The sequence below is a fragment of the Lichtheimia ornata genome (assembly GCF_029851405.1).
Source record: "Lichtheimia ornata isolate CBS 291.66 chromosome Unknown scaffold00002, whole genome shotgun sequence".
NCBI classification, from domain to species: Eukaryota; Fungi; Mucoromycota; class Mucoromycetes; order Mucorales; family Lichtheimiaceae; genus Lichtheimia; species Lichtheimia ornata.
In genome coordinates, this window is record NW_026695322.1 from 974,726 (window position 1) to 997,997 (window position 23,272).

Genomic DNA, 23,272 nt, shown 5'->3' on the forward strand with positions numbered 1-23,272 from the left:
TTGTTGCCCAATCTGCTGCATACAAACGTTTCTCCTGCTCCAGCCCAGCATGCCCATCCTTCAACTTTCTTGATCCGAGTGGATTTGACTGAACAACGCTCAAACACAGAAGTATCATCCAATTTGAGAAAAATCAACCCGATTGATTATATGTAAACTGCCAGCTAATAGCCCATTCCTCCCATTCACCTTTGTTTCCCAATCCAATGCATGTGAACGATTCTTCTGCTCCACGCCAGCATGCCCATCCTTCAACTTTCTTGATCCGAGAGGATTTGTTTGAGTTACGCTCAAACACAGAAGTATCGCCCAATATGAAAAAATCATTTTGTAAAGTTATTTGTAAACTGCCAGCTAGCAGCCCATTCCTCCCAATCACCTTTATTACCCAATCCAATGCATACGAACGATTGTCCTGCTCCCGATCATCATTCGCATCATTCAACTTTCTTGATCCGAGTAGATTTGATCGAAGAACACTCAAACAAAGAAATGGCATTCAAACACCAATTTAACCTACTTTGTTTTCCAGGTCTTCCACTTCCCGCTTCTTCCCTCTTCCTTCCATTCCCAACTGCAACCCCATTTAACTACAATCACCTCATGGGAACGATTGTTCTGCTTCAACCCATCATGTCAATGCTGCAGCTGTCTTGATCCGATTGCCTTTGACTGAATGGCAAGTGCATGGCGTGTGCACCCCAACTACAACCGTTCCTTGACACAACACGTTCTCTTGTACACTCCTCTAACACAACCGATCGTAACAGCATTCATCCAGCAGTTGCCATTAGCAAGGTCTTGATTCCATTGTATCAACAGCGTTCTTTACGTGCAGCAACCTTCCCTGAAGCCCTTTTCACGTGGACAGCAGATAGCCATTGTATAGCAGCAGCTTTATTTACTTGTAGCAACTTGCTTCAATACAACATACGACTTCTTGTGGATATGGATATGGATGTTGGTTTGGTGTATGGGATGGAAGGATCAGGGTATATACAACGCATGGGAAGAGGGTCTTTGTCCTTATGTATCCACTGTTGGCAACCATTATGTTTGACGGTATCATCCTGAACGGTGGTGCATGCAATTATCGTATTTGACGTTATTCCAGGGCAGCCAACATCATCATCCTTTGTGCAACCTGTCAACTATGTACAACAATTATCATCCAACTCCATAATGCGCCCCCATGCATTAAGTACCATGAATCCGTTCACCTTTGCACAATGCGCCATCAAGGAATAGAAGCTTGCCGAATCGATGAATTCCCCAACGAAGCAACGCTTTGCACTTCTCGACCTATCTCTTGCGAATGATGATGTTGGATTTAAGGATCACTTTAGCGAATACGGGATTGCGTTGGCCAATCGGGTATAAGCTTCTATAACGCAAGGGACCTTCCTTCTTCCTGAGTTGAACTTGTCATCGTGTGTGGTCACTTGATGCATTGTAACATAGAGAGATGTATGATTATAGAAGTTTAAATCACGTGCAAATTCTGCAATAAAGGAAAAACGAGAGGAGGAGAAAGGATTCATTGTGTTCTGATCAAAGGCTGCATTCGATAGCATAACACAACACATTTTTTGATGATTAGATAGTCATAACATGCCTTCCTTCTTTATGCTTTATTCTTGAAGATGGTTACTTTACTGATATACAGAGGGAGATGCTCTTACATCATTAACTCGTTAAAAGTATCGGTCACAAAGATTAGGTGTCTCTATCTTCAGCTTTACTTTATGCATCTTGATACCATTTCAGCCATGGTGGCACCCAATGGAAACAAAACGAGACGTATAGGAAACATAGAGATGATGAATTGATTGATGATGTTACACTAATATCACCGGATGTTGAGCTGGTCTCTTTCAACGGGATCCGTATTGTTTCTAAATCTAGAAATACATGCAAGGAAATGCAAGTTATAACATGTAAGCACTGTGCGCTGAGAAAAGGGGGTGGGTGAGTAATTGGGGGTGTTGGGGGAAAAGGAAATGACGGGAGTGACGCACAAGACACATCTTTGATTTCATTATGCACTGAGGGTGGTCGAATCAACCATAGAAACAACGAGAGAGTGTAACATCGAGCTTTACATGAGTCTCGGTGGTAGCATGATAAAATGAATAAATGTGATTGTATTGCATGAATGACGTTTGATAGCATTGTAGCAAGTGTAGATCTCTTATTGACAGATGATAATAATGAAGAAGGAGAAAGTGTGTGTACCCAAGCCAGGCATATCGGCGCGTGAATGGTAATAAAGTTGGTACATGAATAACGTGGTCCCTGACTCTTTTTCCTCTCCCCAACAAGTTTGGTTAATACACTTCACATAATACTCTCTCGTAAGTGCATTCATTTATTCGTGTAGCTTCTCTTCATTGACCCGGTCATTGAAGCCCAGTGCAGGATTTCCATTCCTTTACACGTCGTCTCTCGACCTTTCTTGTAAACGACAATCGCCGACTACTGCACTAATACGCGATCGTTCCAGCCCTTGTTTCAATTGGCACATGTCGCCTGTACCATAACCGTATATACAACCTATCGCTACTATTACGACATTGACGCATTTGAAAATGAGCAGCACGTCCAACAAAGTAGATGGTGAGCAGTAATTGTCGATCGCCTCTCTTTGAGAATACTACTAACATAATGAATGGATATGATAGAACCAACCAGCAGCAGTCTGCAGGCATGGCTGCAAGCACACCTCGAGAACTACGTGGAGCTTGGATTCTTGAAAAGGATTCCTGATGCATCATCATCATCATCATTGTCGTTGCAGGACGACGACGACGACGACGATTTCAGCTGCGTGTTGGCATGTCTCGCTCACCGATTTTGTCCTTCATCGGTACCTGATCTTGTTACTATGCTCCAACAACAGCAAGAAAATGTGGCATCCACCGCTATTCAGATATTCCATGACGAGCTCGATATACCCAGCGACATCCCCAATAGGATCGAGTACCTTGACAACATTCGCCATGCAGTGGAGCAAAAACAGGAACCAACCGAGCAATCCATGCGACTCACAGAGACCACCTTGGTTACCGAGACACAGCATATTCAGGTCACACGACGTACCCGAGAATATTCATCATCGGATGATGAAGAATTGGAACAGCATGTATCCAATGTGCTCAACCATATCCATCAATTACGCACTCAGCTGAATGACATGACCCTCAAGACATCATCAACATCATCATCGCAACGACATAAAGAGGAGAAGGAGGAAAAGATCAATGAGGAGGATGATATGGCAATGCGTGTGGATCAATTTGAGAAGGATCTTGCCAGATTTGAGAATGAGGATATGAGTGCTTATCGATCCTACATCAGCCATCTTGACGACGATGCACGTGCAACAGTAGCATCACGTATCCAAGCAGTGGATACTGCTCATTCAGCATTGGAGGTACAACTTGAGGATGATTTCAAAGCCATTCGCACAGGTGTGCTCTTTTCAAAGTTGACATTGCCTATTCGACATGAGCTCGAGACTGTACAAGCCAAGATGTTAAAGACGACAACGACCGAGGATGGTATTCGAGAGCTTGAGGAACGTACCCAGCATGCAGGTACATTATTGGATACCATGGAGAAGGAATATGGAGATGCCATGTTGAACACCCAATCGACATTCTCGTATCGTTCCCATTTTGAGGCACTACGCCAAAAGCATCGTGTGGTGTGTTCCTGGGTTGATGAAGTACGTGTATGGTTTGTGGAAGCTGAACGTATCCGACGATGGATTGAAGAACGTATTGAATTGCTGGAGAAGGATGCATTGGATGATCCTGTACAGATCCTCTCTTTGCAATACTCACTTGAAAAAGTGGATGAATTGACAACGCGACATGAAGCAATGGAAAAGGAGGTGGAGCAATTTGATCATGAGGATATGACCCGATTACGTGCACACGTCAAAGCACTCACTGGTGTTGACAAGCAACAAGATGACAAAGATCTAAGTCCCGCTGATACAACTACCATCGAGATCACATTCACCACCCTTATGACCCTGGATCGATTGATGCATATGCTTCGAAAGAGATCGTATGAATTGCAAATGTTGACGCTGCGAGTGTTTTGGGAGCAAGAGCATGCTACATCTCAAACATGGGTTGCTGATACGGATACACAAGTGGATGCATTGTTGGCAAAGGCACGATGGCAATTGGATGAGGAAAAGACCATGTCGTGGGCAGATGCAGATGGAGTCAAGAACAACGTGGTTCGAGAGTTGTTGGATGTTGAGCAACGCATAGCCGATTTTGATCAAGGCCAATTCACCACAACAGTCAACATGTATCAAGACATGGACAACCATTCCAAAGTCGAGTTGCCAGCACATCTTGAGTCTCGACAAGTAGCACTTGAAGAAGCATTTGAAGCACTCACCAAACGCGTCGGCTATGCACGTCAAGTTGTTGAGCAACGAATTACCGTGGTGGATTTTGTGTATCGTGCGGATGATTTGATGAATGAAGGTGGAAGACTCAAAGAAGAAATGGCGATTGCCGAGCAACAAGCTGTGGTTGGGGATTCGGATCGGGAATTTATGGATCGTATTCGACACTTTCAGGAACAAGCGGTACAATTGGTGACGAGTGTTGCTGTTCGTATTCGGTATCCCGAGCATGTGTTCCCTGCCTCAGATATCCAAGCCAACGATGAAGCCAATGCAATGATCCGATCGTTGATTAGCAATCGTAAATCAGCTGTCATTTTATTTGGCGACATGCTCGATCAGAAACTTGCTGCATATCAATACGTCCTTGAGATGATCACCACTGCCGATCAGCTCCATCGTGAACTACGTCATATGCATGAGCTTATTGAAAATCAAATCAAGTCCATTGCTCATATCAAGGATGAGGTGCTTGGTGCTCGATGTCCATTGACCCATCAAGATGCCGAGAAGTTGACAGCTGAATGTACTTCACAGCGTACCAAGCTCGAGTCATTACGAGAGGGTGATGTCAAGATTATGCGTGATGCAGTAGATGCTCTTAGGAAAGATGTGGTTGAATTGAATGCATCAGCTGTGCCTATCAGTCGATTGGATGCTGCCATGGAACGCCTTGAGCAATTGCTGAAGGAGTTGGAGGCATCACTAGCATTGCATGAACAAGAGCTACTTGGATTGAAAGCACGATTGCAATGGAAAGATGGGTGGAACGAGACTATGCAGCAAGTTACAACCATGACTCAAGATGTGTGGGACCTTATTGGTCGTATTCAATGGCGTGTGGATACCGTTGAGCCTGGCAACATGGATACCGTTGACATGGAAACAGCCTATACGCAAAAGCAGCAACAGATCGATGATTTCAAGCAAGCCAATCACTTGGACAACATAGCGAGCTTATTTTCAACCATGATGAATGCGCTTGATAGCATTGTGGAGAAGGCGCCTGAACATTTTCAACGTCGACAGGATTCATTGAACAAGGCATTCGATGAGCTCGTGACATTCTTCGACTTTGCTCGTCACGTGCTTGATCAACACAAGGCATTGGCGGAATTCAGTGATGAAGCTTCATTGGTACATCAAAGTGGATCCAAGCTGGTAGAGGATTTGGAAAATGCATTGCGCAAAGTGATGAATGAGGATACGGAGTCATCCTTGTTTTCAGAGCCAATTCAGGATTACAATCAACGTGTACAAGGTTTATTGACCACATTGAACGAGAAGCCTATTCCATATCCTTCGAGACCAGCTACGAGTGCTGCCGATTCATATCGCACATCAGCTGATCATGATTACATTCATGGAGAGATCCAATCGTTTGTTCAAGGTCACCACGATAAGCTGAAGCAATTGCATGAACGAATGATCCACCTTGAATCCTTGTTTATCTCAGCATTGGAATTCAGGACATCGATTATTTCTTGTGCAAAAGAGGCTGAGGAATTGGATGATCGAGCAACCAATGTTATTCAGACAATCTTGCCAGATCGACAAAACCTCGCCATGGATACGATCAATCTCAATGCAGCTGCAGATCCAAATGTGCTCAAGGAACGGCATGTTGAAAATGTAAGAAGCACCGAATCAATTAAGGGAGCCCTTGGTGATTTGCAAAAGAAAGCCGTCAACCTCAGTGAGTCGATTCAACAATCAGATGTTTGCACACATGTCGAGGATACCATGGTCAGCACAGCCATGGCCAAGTTAGAAGGCAACTACCAGGAGCTTATTCAACTTGTGGGGCAACATGAGAAGGAGCTGGGTGTCTATGCTGATCGCCTCGATTGGGAGAAGAAATCGGATGCTTTGCTTACTCAGGCGCACAATCTTCAGGAACAGCTGCGTAATCTCGATGAAGAAAAGAAAGCGTTACACCTCTCGTCAAGAATTGATGATAACAAGTTGTCCGAGAACCAGCAACGATTATGTGATCTACAGCAACCATTGGCAGATATCTTGAATTTGAAGACATCCATGGATGAAGCGAATGCCGTTATGAATGCCAGCTACGACACACTCCATACGCAACCTATTCCTCAGCTTGTGGTGGATCGACATAACGATATCCATGGTGTAGTTGCACGTGTATCTGATCTTGCCGATCAACTTGAAAAGGAGCTTGATTTGATTGAAAAACGACGACAATGGGAACACTCGGCAGATGAAGCATTGGCATCCAGCTTAGATCTCGAACAACGCTTGGAAGAATTTATTCGCAACGAAGCACGCTGGCAACAAACTTCTGAATTACATCATCTAGCCGACTTGGATACCAAATTTTCAGAATGGCAGGATGCTGTGGATTCTCAGGGTGAGAGATTGGCGAAGATCAGGTCAACATTGGATGATCTCTTTGAAAACCAACACTTGTACCGATCCGATGCATTATCTCGACGCAGCCATGAACTTGAAGGAGCACAAGATCGATTAGCCAGCTTGTTGTCATTTGGATTTCAAGTCAAGAACCAACATCAGCAATATGCAGAATGTATGCAACAAGCTCAACAACTCGAATCAAATGCTGAGACATTGCGAAAGCAAATTGAAGATGGCGGCGACACTATGGCGGAGCTTGAGAAGTTTATGCAAGAGGTGGAGTCATTTGGTCATACATCATGCAACATTTCATACCCCGTTCGCAATTTCAGGGGCTACGATGTACGATCTCGTAACCAAGACGACACTGCCAACACAGTGATGCAAGAAACGTTACATGTACGCCAATCTCGTATTGAACAACTACCTGCTGTATTGAAAGCAGCCGTGGAAGCTCAGCAAATGCAGAATGAAAAGAAGGCTGCTGTGGATGCTTACATGACCGAATCACGCAATTTGAAAGAATGGATTACCAGTAAATTGGATGTACTTGATGATGTATCAGCTTTGGACGACACCAGCTCAGTACAAGACCTTCGCGCAGCTGCAACAACCATGGATGCTATTCATTCGGCCGTGCAAGCCAATGATACCACCTTCAGCTCACTTGGTGTCAAGGCACTCAAACTCGAAGATGAAGAGGATGTCCAAAAACAACATGCAGAATTGACACAGCTTTGGCGTACATTGGCAGGTAAAATTAGTGTATGATTTATTGCTATTATTGTATGTAGTAACACCTACCATTATCATTAGAACGCTTAAGCACGGATGCCAAGGATACTTTGACCACTCGATTGCACGCTGCTGAATACAACGAATCGACACAGCAATTGAGTAACCAATGCCGATCGATCCAATCTGCTATGGATGATATTCAAACGAGTGATCTTTCCGAGACCAAGCTTGGTGAATGGCGTGACCAAATCGATTCGCTCAAGACGCAGCTTTATGAAACAGTGGGTGTTCAGGCTACCAACGAAGCTGAGCGTGAGACATACAAGCAACTCTCTTTGGAGCATGGCAAGCTATTGACTACGCTTGATGATTTGAACAAAAAGCTACGCAACCGTGAATTGTTGGATGATTATCGCAAACGTACAGATGCACTTGTTGCTTTCTTCAAAGACTCCACTGGTCGACTTGATTCATTGCAGCAAGAATATGGTGTTATCACTGGTGCATCGGATGATGAGAACCAATGTCGCTTGTTCAATGACGAGTATAATGCCATGCAGCGAACGGTGCAAGAAAAGATGGAAGACTATCGAGAACAGCAATCATTTTATCGAGCATTGCAGCTGCAAGAGATTGATACTAGCAACGTGGAAGGCGAACATGAAGCATTGGATGAGGCACAAAAGGCACTTGTTAGCAAGTTGGATGCTGTTCGATTGGCTGCTAGTCTTGCTACTCAATGGAAGGATCTTCATGCTACATTACATGCTGTTGAGTGTGAGTCGACTAAAATCAATGACATGGGCTCGATGAACGATCAAGAAGAGGATGATACAAAGGAAGCCGAATCACAACTCGCTGCTATGGAGGCTCGACTTGCTACAGCGTCTGCCATGAGTGACAAGCTTTCTACTACTGCTGACGATCACAACAAGCAACATTTCCAAGAACGTTACAACAAGGTGTGCGCTACTATTTCAGAAGCGAAGCAGCGATTGGAAGCGAGAAAAGCCGATGCCAAGGAACGTGCCGATTTGGCAGCATTTGTGGAAGCAGCCAACAAGCTCAAAGAAGATGCAGAAAAGGAGCAACAACGTGTACAAGAACGTACGGATGGCGTAGCTGCAGTGTATCAAGAAATTGGACAAAAGCAACAAGATACACAGAGTGCATTGGAGCAAGAATATCGTAAGCGGGTCTCTAGCACTGCTGTCACTGAGGCGGATGTTTTTGATAAGCTTGTGGAAAAGTGTGATGAACTTGCTGCCAAGCCGGTGATGGACGACACTGCCCTATCGAATGCACGAAAAGCTGTGGATTCACTCAAGAAAGCGATTGATGATGAGAAAAAGATCAACGATATGGTGCGACGTGCATTGGGTCATTCCAAAACAGCTGACAACATTACATCATGGATCAGCAATTGTCGCAATGCTATTGAAACAGCTGCGGGTGATATGGAGTTATCGGATGACAAGTATATTGACGAGGATGTGCAAGATATCCAGACCAAGATGGATAATTTCACGAGCGTTGTTGATTCATTTGTTGAGATGACATCAAGGATCATGAATGATGCTGTTACCCAAGGTGGTAGTGCTGTGGCCAACGAGGTGGTACAAGTCCGTGCACAACGCGTTGATGTTGATTGGAAAGCGCTCCAAAAGGAATTTGCCGATCTGCAAGCCGCTATGACACGTACATCCAAAGGGATTGCTATTGTACGACAAATGAAACGTGTCCTACAGCTATGCGGTGATGCACGTGAGCGTGTGGGACGACTTGAAAGCAACTCTACTCGATTGACAATCACGGGACATGCACTTTCAGATATGCTACGTGAACAAGATGTATTGGCTGCTCAGCAAGAATTGGACACCATTGAGGAAAAGGTGAATAGTCAAGTGGCTCAAGAGCTCACAAAGTTGGATGAGATGCTTGATGATCTTGAGAATGCGGATGATACCTTTGCACAACAACGCAATGAGATGAGCTCGGCAGTATCCAATTTGACAACGGCGATGGAAGAAAAGAAACAACAACTTGGACGTGCATTGGATGTGGGACGATGTCTTGTGATTACGGATGATATTGAAGTATTGGTGAGCGCACTTGAAGATGCAGCTACAAAGGCTTCGAATGGCAACAAGGAGAATAGCAAGGCCGATTTGCAGGCACGTGTGATTGAGTTGGATGCAAGATACAAATACTATGAACGCAAGATCGTGCAGAGTTTGGACGCCGCACAGTTAGCAGCTGACGACATTACGTATGAAGACGACCGTGAACTTGTATTGCGACATGTGCGTGAATTAAGGGAGCGTTGGGAAGTGATTGATCGACAAGTGCAATCACAAAAGGCTGAGCTCAACAAGTCGCTTGCTGCATCAAGGCCGCGTGTCAATAGGACACGCAAATCATCTTTACCAACACGCAAAGCATCTCATTTCTTACGTGACCGAGACCGATCTCCTTCACGTTTACCAACATCTACATCTTCTTCACTGCATCAACAAAACAACAACAATAATAATACATCATTGCTTTTGGCAGCTTCGAGTCGTTTGGCTAAATCCACATCAAGCTCACATGTGCCAGCACCCTCACCAAGACCAAGTGGTATGAGTCGTAGTAAGCTGGTACCTCCTTCTCAACGACGTACAGCATCGAGGTCAGCAACGAATGCTAAACCACCAGCACCCTCATCATCAGCACGACCATCGATTCATGTGACACCTGCAAACAAGTATGTGGCTGATCCGCACAACGATCTGGATATGGAAATCGGGCGCATCGTGAACGAGACCCCATACAAGATTAAGGTGAAAATGGTTCCTGGTGAAGTGGGCCGTTATTGGTTTGGTGATGCCAATCCAAAGTTGGCTTATTGTCGTGTTCTCAAAAGCAAGATGGTGATGGTGCGTGTGGGTGGTGGATGGATGGAATTGACCGAGTTTTTGCGACAGGTAAGTGTTGTTGTCGTCGTTTGTTTATGACAACAGACTGACATGTGGTTTTTGTTTGTTATTTTAGCATGCTTTGCTCGAGGGCGACTTTATTCCCAGAAGATCCGCAGCAACAGCAGCAACTAACGCCGTTGGTGGTGAAGAACAACAAGAAAATGTACCAAGAATAAGAGAAGGCTTTATTGAAACACGAAAACAACGACAACGTATTCGAGAACGATCGCCATCATCAAGTTTCAAAGGAGATGCACTACCACCTTCTTCTTCCTCCTCCTCGTCAACCACTTTACTCAGTCCACCAGCACCTACCAATAGCAGCGGTGGGTCCCGTTCTACACCACAAAACGCACAAAAAGGCTACATTGATGGAGACCGATATATCACAGTGGATCGATATGGCAATCAACTCGAAGTTAAAATGACCAAAGCTACCATGCATCAAAGCTCAAGTTCAAACACTCGACGTAAACCAGCAATACCATTAACACAACGAAGTAAACAATAGACAAAAAGCTTGTTTCCTTTTTAATAAACCCTTACTACTACTACTACTCGCACATGGACCATCATCATCATCGCAGCAGTAAAAGAGGAGCGGATAAGGAAGCGTGTTTACATATAGCGAAAAAAGAGAGTGAGAGAGCGAACGGGCGCATCTTGGCGGGCAAACATTGGAAGGTTAAAAAAAAAGAGGAGCAAGGGGAGAGGAGGAGGAGGAGACATGATGATGTTGTTGCGTGTGAGAGAGAGCAAGTGCATGTGTTGATACGAAACGGTGTGCACGTACTTGAGGTTCCGCCATCCGTTTGCTATACAAGAAGGATCACCCCCAACTTGTTTGTGTTCTTTTTTCCTCTTTCTTTTTGCTCTTTGTTCCTTCTTCTATCTCTCTCTCTCTCTCTCTCTTTTCCTCTTTCTTTTTATTCTCAAGGCAATCTCAGTGCTCTCATACAAAAAGACCCCTTTTTTGTATACAAGTCTCACATTACAAACGATTTATTCAACAACAACAACAAAAAGCGTATACACGCACACACACAAAAGAGAGAAAGACTCGTCCCGTCTTGTTTGATTACCATGCCACCGAATACTGTGTCAAGTGTCAAAGCGGAGAACACAAGCATCTATGATTCAAGCAGCTGCGAAAGGTCGTACATGAGGTACGTTTGTAACGTTGTTGCCTGTTTCAGGATTGGCCACTGACGCCCAGACCCGAAATCACGCACATAATAGTCAACAACAAACACCGCCCTCGCCAACCCCCCGTACTGCTCCTACTGCTGGTATGGATGCTGAACATCGTAACGCATATACAACACCTCCAAGTGACTCGCCACCAAGTGCATCTTCACCAGCACTATCTTATACAAAATACGCTGCATCAGCATCCACTTCTCACCACCACCTTCCACCTTATGCTGCTGCTAGTAATAACAATTACCACCATCATCATCATCATCGCCATGCCAGTAACAACACAAGAACCTCCTCATCAGAATACTCACTTGTGGAATCAACAACAACACCAACAGCAGCCACCATGATGAATGAACCAGCGGCATTATCATTCACACGCACCATGTACAATAACAACATTCTATCGCTTGACAAGTCTTCCATGTATGCAAGAGCTGTTGGGGGAGAGGGGGGAGAAAAGGGGGAGAGAGGAAAAAAAAAACCAGATGATTCATCGCATGTTGTTGCTTACATATTTCTTTGTTGACATGCAGACTCCAAGTGGATTTGCGTGCACGTATTGATCGTGGTTTCTTTTTGGCTGACAATGATTGGACTTGCTATCGTCGCAACTACTTTCAATTAAGCACTGCATTCACACTTCAAGGCATTGGTGTCATTTATGATGGTCAATCCTTACCATGCTGGGTGAAGAAGCAGCAACAACAACGAGAAGTGAAAAAGAATCATGGTGATGATGAAGGCAATGAGGAGCAGCAGCTACTACACGCCGTGGAGCGTTTCATGGTGGGAATTAGTTCACATGTGGCCAACAGTGACAAGGCTGTGGAGTTGGTTGAATACTCACCCAAGCGTGACAAGGGCCCAACGAGTACACCCCAACCTCGTCCATTGACTCCAGGTGGTAATTTGACACTTAGCTCGGTCAATGGAACACCATCCATTGCCACCTTTGAACGTATCCAATTCAAATCGGCTACAGCCAACAATGGCAAACGTCGTGCTGCACAACAATACTATGTCGTCAGTGTCAATCTCTATGCTCAGCTCAATACTGGTGAATTGATTTCTGTTGCATCGATTGATTCAACTCCGGTCGTGGTGAGAGGAAGAAGCCCTGGTCATTATGCAGATGGTGCTGCTGCTGCTGCTGCTACTACAGCTGTTACAGCTACAACAGCTACAACAGCCACACCTACTACTGTACAAGCCGTGGTGACTACCACTACTACAACAACACCAACTCCATCACAAATTCCTATTCCTCCCCCTGCTGCTGGCAATAATCATTCGATCGATCATCATCAACATCATCAACAACATCCACAACCACAACAAGCGTGTTTGCCACATTATGATTATATGGGTGTGCCATATGCAGCTACACCTCAACCTCATCCACTTCCACCTCCATCCTATATGGCCTTTGGTGTGCATGAGCGATATCATTCCTCTCCCGATTTGCCAGTTGAATCAGCATGGCATCGTGGTTATCCACCACCACCTCATCCTTCTTATTGTTATGACACTACTGCACAACAACAACAACAACAATCCACTCATCCACGACAACAACATCCAAGGTAAGTACATACTTTGTAATGTGATGGTAAGGATAAGCATAAAGTTAAAACTTGAAATGGATTATAGTCTTCCTCCCCCACATCAACAACAAGCGTACTATCATGACATGTGGCGTCATATGGCTCAACAACAAAACATGGCCGCAACAGCAACAACACCAGCAACCACTGCTGCTGATGTCAAAAAGAATGAAATGGTCATGAAACGTTCACTTGACGACAGCGACATTGATACGTCACGCAACACTCGACTTCGCTCATCTTAATCAATACCTACCCCCCGATCTTAACACACCCACTTCATCCAAAAAAATTGTAGTATCTTGTTATATTGTATGTATTATCCTCCCTCTATCGTGTCAAAATAACATTTGTGTAAAGAGTCGTTCTTCCTCGTGCGCATTTGTGTAACAAGTGATTTATTACAGTAGATGAGGAAGGGGGGGAGAGTAATATGATCATTAATGCATATAGGGCCCTTTAAAGAAAGAACGTTGTCTGTGGGGTGGGGTGGCAAGTCGACAAAAGTAATAGAATTGAATGAAAGTAGGCGTTGTAAAAGGATTTAAAGTGCGTGCGGGTGGGGGTTAGGCTTTAATGCAGCCAGCTTTCCTTCTCTTTTCCACAAGCAGTTTTCTTTCCCCGCATGGACTCGACCGTATACAACTCGCTCAAACGTTTGCGCATCGACGACACTGATGAAGACCGACAAACGAAACGTCCCTCAATGGAGTAAGTAATGCGATCTACGTAGGCAAGGGAACGCATGGCTGATTGCGCGTTTATTATATACCCCCCTAGATCGTGGTCGTCGCAACGTCCTGGTGGCGGTCCTTTTATGAGCACGCTTCAGGCAACACAACACAACAATGGCGCAGCAAGCAACTCACATGATCATGGTGCGTTTAATAATGTAAGCTCTGCTGCTGATACGAGTGGCGTAGTGCATCAACGCTATCATCATCATCATCATCAACAACAACAGGTTTTCACGTCGTTCATGGTGTCAACCAAGACAAACACCCAATACAACACCATGAATCAAGTTTTGAACGGTGTCCACATGAATCGATACGGCAATCCACAACGTCAGGAAGGATGGTGGGTGATGGAGGAGGAGGAGGAGGAGGAGGAGGTGAATGATGGTATTAACGAGGTGGAGATGATAATGGCAAGTGATGATAGCAACGGTGCAGGTATTGATGATAGCCAACCCATGGAAGATGTATCCTTTTACTTGGCAGCCAACACAATCCTACGCGAGGCATTCTTGCAACGACATCGACATCCTGATGATGATCCTTCTTCGTGAGCGCTCTTCTTTCTTTTTTCCCTTTCCCACCACCAACTACGACTGTTTTTTGTACAAATACCTCCTCTTGACCCATATCCTAGTAAATAGTTCTATCCCATGAGACGTCCTTTGCTTATATATCCCATCAAACTCGTTCTCTATAAAAATTGTGAATACATACAATAAACCGTATACAGCGTATGTCTGGTTTTCACATGTGTCTTGTGCTCCACCACTAAAAAACAGCGACCGGAAATCGTCGTTGATTGAATTTACCTGCTTGGCTTTCTAACGAATTGTTGCAAAGTGAATGTAGGAGGATGATGATGATGGGCAATTGTGGGTGTGTGGAGGAAAAGAAATGACACGTAGACATCCAATGTAAGGAATATTAGTATGACTAACGAGGAACCACTCCTTGTAAATCAGCTCATCTAAGCACAAATAACATAATTGTATTATGCTTTGTGTCGCCATCAATCATGTCAGCGGCTATGTGCCATTTTTGTATGTGCAACATTTATCACTGGGGGCACACTGACTGACTCGATCCGTGTGTATTATATGCTTGCTCATGTTCGCCCCCGCTCTCTTTTTACTAAAAGTCTATTTTCGCTCTTTCTCTCCCTTCTCTTTTTTTTTCCATTCCTTTTCTTTACTTTCCACTCTTATTCACCTGACATTAACACGTCATGGCTTCCTCCTCAGTTCTCACTTATTCCTCCTTCGATACCATCGAAGACAACTATCACGTCGTTCGTCGCGTCTTTGCCACTGGTAATTCTTTATTCTACCTACCCCGTGGGGGGGGGAGGTGCACAGACATTCATGGGGCCTCATGTCAAAAACTCTCTCACTCATTGGACTTGTAATCAGGCAAGACACGTAGCCTCAAGTTCCGTAAGACCCAGATTCAACGCTTGTACGATCTCGTTCGTGACAATGAGGAACGTTTCTATGACGCCCTTGCCAAGGATATGCGTAAGCCTCGTTGTGAAGCAATGAGCGGTGATGTTGCCCCTGTTTTGGAAGAATGTCTTTATTTCCTTGATGTAGGTGACCAATTCATTCATGATGATTGTGGTGGATACTCATTGTTCCTTTTTGTAATAGAACTTGGATCGCTTGGCAAAGGATGACAAGATCAAGCCTCGTTTGAACATGAATGCCATGGATACCTTGACCATTCGCAAGGAACCCTTGGGTGCTGTCTTGGTCATTGGTAAGTTCAAGATAAACCATTAGAGATCTAGAATCATAACAACTCATCCTCCTCTTTTACCCGATGCTCTTTAGGTTGCTGGAATTATCCTTTGCAGGTTAGTAGTGTTTGTGTGTGACAAGAGAAAGCATAACACATGTTTAATGAAATATCACACACACACACACAGCTCTCTATGGTGCCCGTGGTAGGTGCCATTGCCGCTGGTAACACCGTGATCCTCAAGGTCAGTACTACAATTACTATTACTACTACTACTACATGGCACACATAAGCTCATACATGTGATTAATGATAGCCCTCGGAGATTGCACCCCACACTGCTGCTCTTCTTACCGAGTTGATTCCAAAGTACCTCGACAGCCTTTGCTATCGCGTCGTCAATGGTGCCGTGGATGAAACTACCGAGTTGCTCAAGTATCATTGGGATCACATCTTTTACACTGGTAGCCCTATGGTCGGCAAGATTGTCATGAAGGCTGCTTCCGAACATCTCACTGGTGTTACCCTTGAACTTGGTGGCAAATCGTAAGTGTTTGGTCACATCATGTTGGGGATTGGGAAACAAACATACGCATGGGATGTTGGGATAGAAAATGTATACTTACAAAAATCATGCAGCCCTGCCATTATTTTGCCCGATGCTGATTTGCAGATTGCTGCCAACCGTATTGGTTGGGGCAAGTTCTACAACTGTGGCCAGGTAATTAGAGAGAGAGCTTCTTGGTGTTGCTGTTGGATCATCAAAGCTAAACAACATGTATGTGTGACATTGTTAGATTTGTATTGCTGTTGATTATGTCCTTGTTCCCCAAGACAAGATGGATGAGTTTGCCGAAGCTTTCCGTAAGACTGTCCAAAAATGGTTCGGCTCCAATCCCAAGGAATCGCCCTACTATGCCCGCATGGTGTCTGAACGTCATGTCAAGCGTGTCGTTGGCATGCTTGAAAACCGAAAGAGCGGTGCCATCGCCGTTGGTGGTGACTATGATGTTGAGGACCGTTACATTGCACCCACCCTTGTGACCGATGTCAAGTTCAAGGATGAAGTTCTTATGGGTGATGAGATTTTCGGTCCCATCTTGCCTGTGATCCCTTACTCCAACTTGGATGATGCTATCCACATGGTCAATCAAAAGTAAGTGTTGGGGGTAAAATGACATACTTGGATGCTTCCGTAGTAGATCTATTTGTGTGCTCACGTGTTTTTCTTAGCCACCCTCCTCTTGTCCTCTATGCTTTCACCAACAAGAACAAGCTTGCCAAGAAGAGTAAGTGGTGATGTGATGTTTGGTATTCAAAAGGGAGTAAACATGTGCTAATATTTGATATCTAGTTTTGGATAACACCCAATCTGGCGGTGTATGCATCAATGACTGTTTGATGCACCAAGCAGGTAAATTGAAAACAACATGTAGATCGGATCATGTTATTGACATGGCATTGTGTTAGAATACTCTCTTCCATTCGGTGGTATCGGTAACTCGGGTATCGGCAACTACCACGGTGAGCGTTCCTACCGCACATTCACTCATGAGCGCTCTGTGATGGCCAAGAAGCTTGGTATGGAAAGCTTGATGGGTATGCGTTATCCCCCTTACACCGAAAGAAGCGTTGGCATGTTGCGTGCCTTTATGATCACCTCCCCTCTCGGACTCAAGATCAGAGCCTACAAGGGCATTGTCAAAAAGTTGGTGCTCTTTATCATCCTCCTCACCTTGTACTATAAGAGAAGATAAACAATCAACATGTGCAGCACCTTTCTTTGTTCACATCATACCATAGCCCCGCCAAACTACAATCTCCCCCTCCAACCATCCCCCGCTATCTCTCTCTCTCTCCATCATTCTTTAAAATCATCTTGGCGATACAATGTTTTATGCAAATTGAACACGTTATAATCTACTATAATCTTTTTGGTGTGGTGTTGCATGGGTTGCATGATGATGGGGATTGTTGTGTGTCGTGGCTTTAAGCTTACTTGGATTTTCAATGTGACCATCTACTTGACAGCCGTGGTGCCTTACATGTTTCCTAGACCATGAAAGCATATCGTGGCAGACGCGTTTGCACGTGTCATGTACCTCGACGACGCTCAATTGGGCTCACATACATCCTAGTCGAAATCAAGAGATGCGGGGTTAGCTACATAGAAGCAAATCCATTCATTAGATCAAGATCGTTTTATGCTTCAGGCACGTTTAATAAAGCTGTACTTTCCACTTGTATGGTTCATACAACAAAGATGATCTTTCATTATCCTACGTGTAAAAGACATCGTCTCTCATCGTTACGTTAACGAAGATCATGTATAGGTTGAGCCCAGCCAGATTGTAAATGTGTATTGATCGAATCATAAACCATTAGAAGCTACACCTGTCAAATGTTATGTATTATTGATGCATAATCGCTTGTGAAACCCAATCTTCTGCTGCCTACACCACCCTTCTAGCCTACATAGTGTAATGACGCAGCAGCTCGGAGACGCTATATCCGAGATACCATTGCTTGATCAATTTCATATGTCAAATAGTTTACGCGAATTGTTTATTCGATATGTCATCAGGAATTTGATAGCTACATGATGTCAAAGGAGTGTTACAAGGATGTGGGGAAAGGGTAAAAGATGCTTATGGAAATCACGTTTGTCAGCGTTAACATGTGAAATTGTTACACCAGTAACAGCGATCCTTTGAATATATATGCAGAGACTTGTCTTTCTTTTACTCTTCCATACACGACACAACACGACGACTCAAGAAGAAGCCATGCCTGAAGTTACATTTCCCGTTGCCTTGCCTTCCACCTCCAACCATTGGATGACGCTCCATCGCGAGGGCCCATTGTTCCTTTTGCATTTGCACAACAAAGACAACCGATTCACCACCGACTTTTGCAAGTCAATCATGACAGCATTGCAAATCGTGGAGGACATTTCGCTTGCCACTGATGAACCCGAGGATATGGCACTTGTCACCTATGCTGAAGGCAAGATTTACAGCAACGGCCTTGATTTGATGCATGCTGTTGGATACCCACCTTTTATGGAGAACTACCTCTTGATGTTGCGACGCATGCTCACTTTTTGCATTCCCACGGTTGCCGCATTGAATGGGTACGTTGATGTAACCATACGAAAAGAAACAACGTAAACTAATGATGTCTTGTTATGTAGTCATGCATTTGCTGGCGGATGCATGTTGGCCCTTGCTCACGGTAAGACAACTACCTGCCAATGAATTTCGAGTCATTACCTAATACGAATTGTTTGTGTTGCTAGACTACCGTGTTATGCGCAGTGATCGTGGTTACATGTGCATGGTAAGTAGTAACAAACAATGAAATGGATCAAGCCCATCTAATATCGTCTTCAGAACGAGGTCGATTTGCCATCTCCTCTTGCACCTGGTATGGCTGGATTGTTACGTTACAAGATGACACCCAAGACTTTCCGCGACATGGTCCTTCAAGGTCACCGTTTCACTGCCAAGGAAGCATTGGAGAATGATCTCGTCGATGAAATTGCCCCCGAAAAGGAGGTCCTCGATAAGGCCAAGGCACTTGCCTTAAAGTGGGCTCCCAAGGCCAAGTCAGGCATTGTGTACAGACAACTCAAGGAAGAGGTAATGTATATCTTATGCATGCATGAATCAAGAGCTGACGTCAACTTGTACATAGATGTATACCGATGTTGTCCGTTTGTTGAGCATTCCTTACAACCGCCTTGCCCCCAAGATGTAGATTGTTTGTCTTTTATAATACATCACAACGGCCGTAATGTTGATCATGCAAAACGTGTTGTCATTATATATGTGTACATTCGAAAGCAATGATTGGGTGGGATAATAGAGTACAAAAAGGGTGGGTAGCAAGCATGAAATCCCATTTAAAGTTTTTCTTCGGAGTAACTGGTTTTGGACAAATGGGATTAGGCAACAAGGTGTCAAGCGATCTGATTCATGTTGTATCCTGTTAGATCTTTATCCGACATTCGGATCAAAGTGACATTACCAATGTACCGAGCAAAGCGTGTAACATCAATCAAACAGCTCATTGATGAATCGGATGAGGGTTCCGTTCGTGTGAACAATAAACGATGGATCGAAGAAGCCGAAGATTACCAATGGATCTTGATGATGAATTCATCCGCATTCTTGTCAGCAGCTTCGCACAGTATAACAGGAAATGGGCTTGTTCTCACTGAATCAGGCTATTACACAAGTGTGTGGGGAACAGCGGGATTTGTGCAACGATCACACACTCAAATCACGGATGTCTTTTTCCATGGTATCCGATATCCTTATTGAAAAGAGCTGGTGACAATGGGTGTTTTATACTATCAAGCGCTGTTGTTTGACAAAAAGACACCAATGGTTGGTTTTCCGAAACGCGATGCTATGAGAGTGCTGCATGCATGTATGCATCCAATCGAACTGAGTTTTTCCCAAATCAATCTTTTGTGCGATGGGAACGCCAGCTCCCTGATCTACATCGGCACCCACAGATTACCCGTGTTGGCTTTTTTCATTTTTCTTTCCTCTTTCATTCGCATCTTTTTTTGGATCCCTTTTCTATTTAACCCTCCTTCTCCTTTCACCTACCTTCACTCACAACCATAACCATGGCGACCAAAGAAAAGGAGCAGGTGGAGATAACAACGACCGCAATTGATGCGGAAAAGGGTGTCAAGGCCAATGGCTTAATACAAGAAGAGGAATATGAGCCATTGACACCACAAGAAATGCGACGTTTACGTTGGCGATTGGATCTTCGTATCATTCCATTTTGTGGATTACTATACCTATGCTCATTCTTAGATCGCTCTAATATCGGTATGTAAGAGGAAAAAGGAGGAGGAGGAGGAGGAGGATAAAGCGATCATGCACCTACATGCGTGCTGACAAACGATCCTGTATCTTGCAGGAAATGCCAAGATTGCTGGTATCACTGAAGACTTGAACATTACCGAATCCGAATACAACGTAGCACTATCCATCTTTTTTGTTGGCTATGTAAGTACGCTTTATGTATTTTACTACGTACAACAACCTTACTAATGCTATACCCTAAAGATTATCTTTGAGATCCCCAGTAATCTCATGCTCAAACGTGTTGGACCCAACGCATGGATTCCTTTGGTGATGATCTCTTTTGGAATTGTGCTCGCATGTATGAGTACAGTCTCTAACGGAAGCGGTTTGCTGGCAACGCGCTTTTTCTTGGGAATTGCAGAAGCAGGCTTATTCCCCGTAAGTGCTAATGATGCGTCTTTCTCGTGGTCAAGGATTAACAAGGGATTTATCACATAGGGCGTCATCTTTTACATTACGCTATGGTATACTCGACGAGAACAAGCAACACGCATTGCTATCTTTTTCGGATGGGCAACGGTCGCTGGTGTAAGTCAATGCTCCTTTATTCCTATTTTGGAAAAAGTCAACTCACTCAATGTTTGTATAACCATGCACAACAGGCTTTCGGTGGTGTACTGGTAAGAAAGCAAATCAACAATGCGAGACGTCATACCAATCATATGCGTCTATACAATAGGCTTATGGTATTATGAGGATGGATGGTCTTCGTGATATGCGTGGATGGCAATGGATCTTCTTGATTGAGAGCATCCCTACATTGGTCCTTGCATGCGTGACCTACTTTGTTTTGCCAGGATTACCAGAGACATCAAAAAGTAGGTACAGCCTTGCATGTGTGTGAATACAAACGCTTATATGGATTTGTGATAGTTCTTACACCACGTGAACGGCATGCGATCATCCAACGACTTCAAGATGATTTTGGTGCAAAGTCCGAGTCAACCCACTTTTCATGGAAGCAATTCAGAGCTGGATGTACGGATTGGAAGGTTTTAGCGCACTCTTTGGTTTATATATGCGGCTCAATTCCCTTGTATGTATAACAATGCCTGTACTTGGTGCGATGGATTAACAATCATGGTTCGTATACAGGTACAGCCTTAGTCTTTTCTTGCCAAGCATCATTAAGGGTATGGGATTCCAGGATTTGGAAGCCCAAGCCATGTCAGCTCCACCCTATGCTATCGGTAAGTCCACGCCTTTGATCCTTTATTACTGTATGGGTATTACAAGGTTTGCTAATCGTGATACTTTAGCATGCGTTGCCACTATCTTGTTTGCCATGCATGCGGATAAGGTTGGCGAACGAGCATTCCATATTGCTGTACCATCATTTATTGGAATGGTTGGATACATCTTGTTGATTGCATTGAAGGATAAGGGAGCTGTGGCTCTTTATATTTCGGCATGTATTACAACGACCGGTGTATTTGGTCATGCATCCACAATGCTTTCTTGGTTCAGCAATAACTTTTCAGGGCATACAAAACGTGCTGTTGCATCGGCTATCATTATCTCGATTGGCAATGTTGGTACGTAACATCTCGAACCAAAAATGGGGTTGTTGTAAAAACATGAAAGTTGACATTGATGGGTATATCAGGTGGAGCTTTAGGCGGCCAAGTGTATCGAGCGAATGATGCACCTCAATACATTCGTGCTCACTCTGCATGCGCTGCATTAATGTTTTGCCAAATCGTCATTATCCTCGTTTACAAGTACCTTTTGATTCGAATCAACAGAAAACGCGATAACTTGACACCTGAAGAATATCGCAAGGCATGCGAAGGAGATGAATTATGTGATTTGGTAAGAGCAAGGCCTAGTATGAACATCATCAACATGCTAATGTGTGCATCACGCCTCTTTTAAAAGCATCCTGACTTCCGGTACATTACTTAGACCGATCTTGTATTATACATTTATATTACTACAGCGCTTCTTTAATACTATATACTATTGCAACCCCTACAATCTACTCTTTATCCTGCCTCTGTTTCAAGGTATTGATGGCTCGATCATGCTCCTTGGAAGCGTCGTGACTACAATGCCGTTATGGATTTCCGTGTGGGAAGCGTTGCTATGCAATCGCCTTGTGTTACAGTTTTGTCACCTGGTAGAGATTCTTTGTCACTATGTATAGGCGGTGGCCGAAGAATCATAGGTGGCTTTACGTTGCAGCCCTTAAACGATGAATGAAACCTCGTTTTCGGATACTTTTACGTAGGCGGCTAACAGCTGTATCAATCATGCATCTCTTTTCCCTTCTTGATCTACAGCAGCTCATATTGGCAGGACTTCGTCGTTAGCATTATCACACATCCCCTTCAACCATTGTCTCTATTCTATGATTACACCATCCGAAGCCCACCTTTTGGGTATGTCAAATAAACCCTATACTGAATCTATGCATTTTGCATGCTCATGCAACGGGCTATTTAACCAATCCATAGTTGGTCTTCAAAGCCATACTGGTTGCTGTGTTCGTTGTTGTTTACATGAGGACCTTGGTTGTCCATTGACGTATGGCTGAGATACACGCTGCATGATTCTTGTGTACCCACGAATCTCAGGCACTCTTCACTGTAGC

At 44.2% G+C, this 23,272-nt stretch overlaps 6 protein-coding genes across 6 annotated transcripts; all 6 read left to right on the forward strand.

Moving 5' to 3' along the window:
- Nucleotides 1-2,588: 2,588 nt before the first annotated feature.
- On the forward strand, nucleotides 2,589-11,017 carry O0I10_000845 (uncharacterized protein; the record flags this gene model as incomplete). The annotated part of the gene is made up of 4 exons (XM_058480948.1): nucleotides 2,589-2,616; nucleotides 2,682-7,562; nucleotides 7,625-10,512; nucleotides 10,580-11,017. The coding sequence occupies 4 exons, from the start codon at nucleotides 2,589-2,591 to the stop codon at nucleotides 11,015-11,017; spliced, it is 8,235 nt and encodes a 2,744-aa protein (XP_058348512.1).
- A 572-nt stretch (nucleotides 11,018-11,589) lies between these two features.
- O0I10_000846 (uncharacterized protein) lies at nucleotides 11,590-13,558 on the forward strand (the record flags this gene model as incomplete). Its single annotated transcript, XM_058480949.1, has 4 exons — nucleotides 11,590-11,672; nucleotides 11,746-12,132; nucleotides 12,243-13,292; nucleotides 13,360-13,558. The coding sequence occupies 4 exons, from the start codon at nucleotides 11,590-11,592 to the stop codon at nucleotides 13,556-13,558; spliced, it is 1,719 nt and encodes a 572-aa protein (XP_058348513.1).
- A 380-nt stretch (nucleotides 13,559-13,938) lies between these two features.
- O0I10_000847 (uncharacterized protein) lies at nucleotides 13,939-14,604 on the forward strand (the record flags this gene model as incomplete). Its single annotated transcript, XM_058480950.1, has 4 exons — nucleotides 13,939-14,024; nucleotides 14,094-14,205; nucleotides 14,278-14,393; nucleotides 14,478-14,604. 4 exons carry the CDS (start codon nucleotides 13,939-13,941, stop codon nucleotides 14,602-14,604), a joined length of 441 nt encoding a protein of 146 aa, XP_058348514.1.
- A 674-nt stretch (nucleotides 14,605-15,278) lies between these two features.
- O0I10_000848 (uncharacterized protein) lies at nucleotides 15,279-17,547 on the forward strand (the record flags this gene model as incomplete). The annotated part of the gene is made up of 11 exons (XM_058480951.1): nucleotides 15,279-15,363; nucleotides 15,463-15,638; nucleotides 15,700-15,808; nucleotides 15,883-15,905; nucleotides 15,978-16,034; nucleotides 16,107-16,336; nucleotides 16,430-16,511; nucleotides 16,588-16,946; nucleotides 17,024-17,079; nucleotides 17,145-17,204; nucleotides 17,261-17,547. 11 exons carry the CDS (start codon nucleotides 15,279-15,281, stop codon nucleotides 17,545-17,547), a joined length of 1,524 nt encoding a protein of 507 aa, XP_058348515.1.
- A 1,029-nt stretch (nucleotides 17,548-18,576) lies between these two features.
- On the forward strand, nucleotides 18,577-19,549 carry O0I10_000849 (uncharacterized protein; the record flags this gene model as incomplete). Its single annotated transcript, XM_058480952.1, has 5 exons — nucleotides 18,577-18,923; nucleotides 18,984-19,024; nucleotides 19,089-19,129; nucleotides 19,183-19,431; nucleotides 19,487-19,549. The coding sequence occupies 5 exons, from the start codon at nucleotides 18,577-18,579 to the stop codon at nucleotides 19,547-19,549; spliced, it is 741 nt and encodes a 246-aa protein (XP_058348516.1).
- Nucleotides 19,550-20,429: 880 nt separating this feature from the next.
- On the forward strand, nucleotides 20,430-22,584 carry O0I10_000850 (uncharacterized protein; the record flags this gene model as incomplete). The annotated part of the gene is made up of 11 exons (XM_058480953.1): nucleotides 20,430-20,640; nucleotides 20,732-20,820; nucleotides 20,881-21,057; nucleotides 21,118-21,207; nucleotides 21,282-21,299; nucleotides 21,359-21,497; nucleotides 21,553-21,715; nucleotides 21,775-21,869; nucleotides 21,939-22,214; nucleotides 22,286-22,491; nucleotides 22,558-22,584. The coding sequence occupies 11 exons, from the start codon at nucleotides 20,430-20,432 to the stop codon at nucleotides 22,582-22,584; spliced, it is 1,491 nt and encodes a 496-aa protein (XP_058348517.1).
- Between the last annotated feature and the right edge of the window lie 688 nt (nucleotides 22,585-23,272).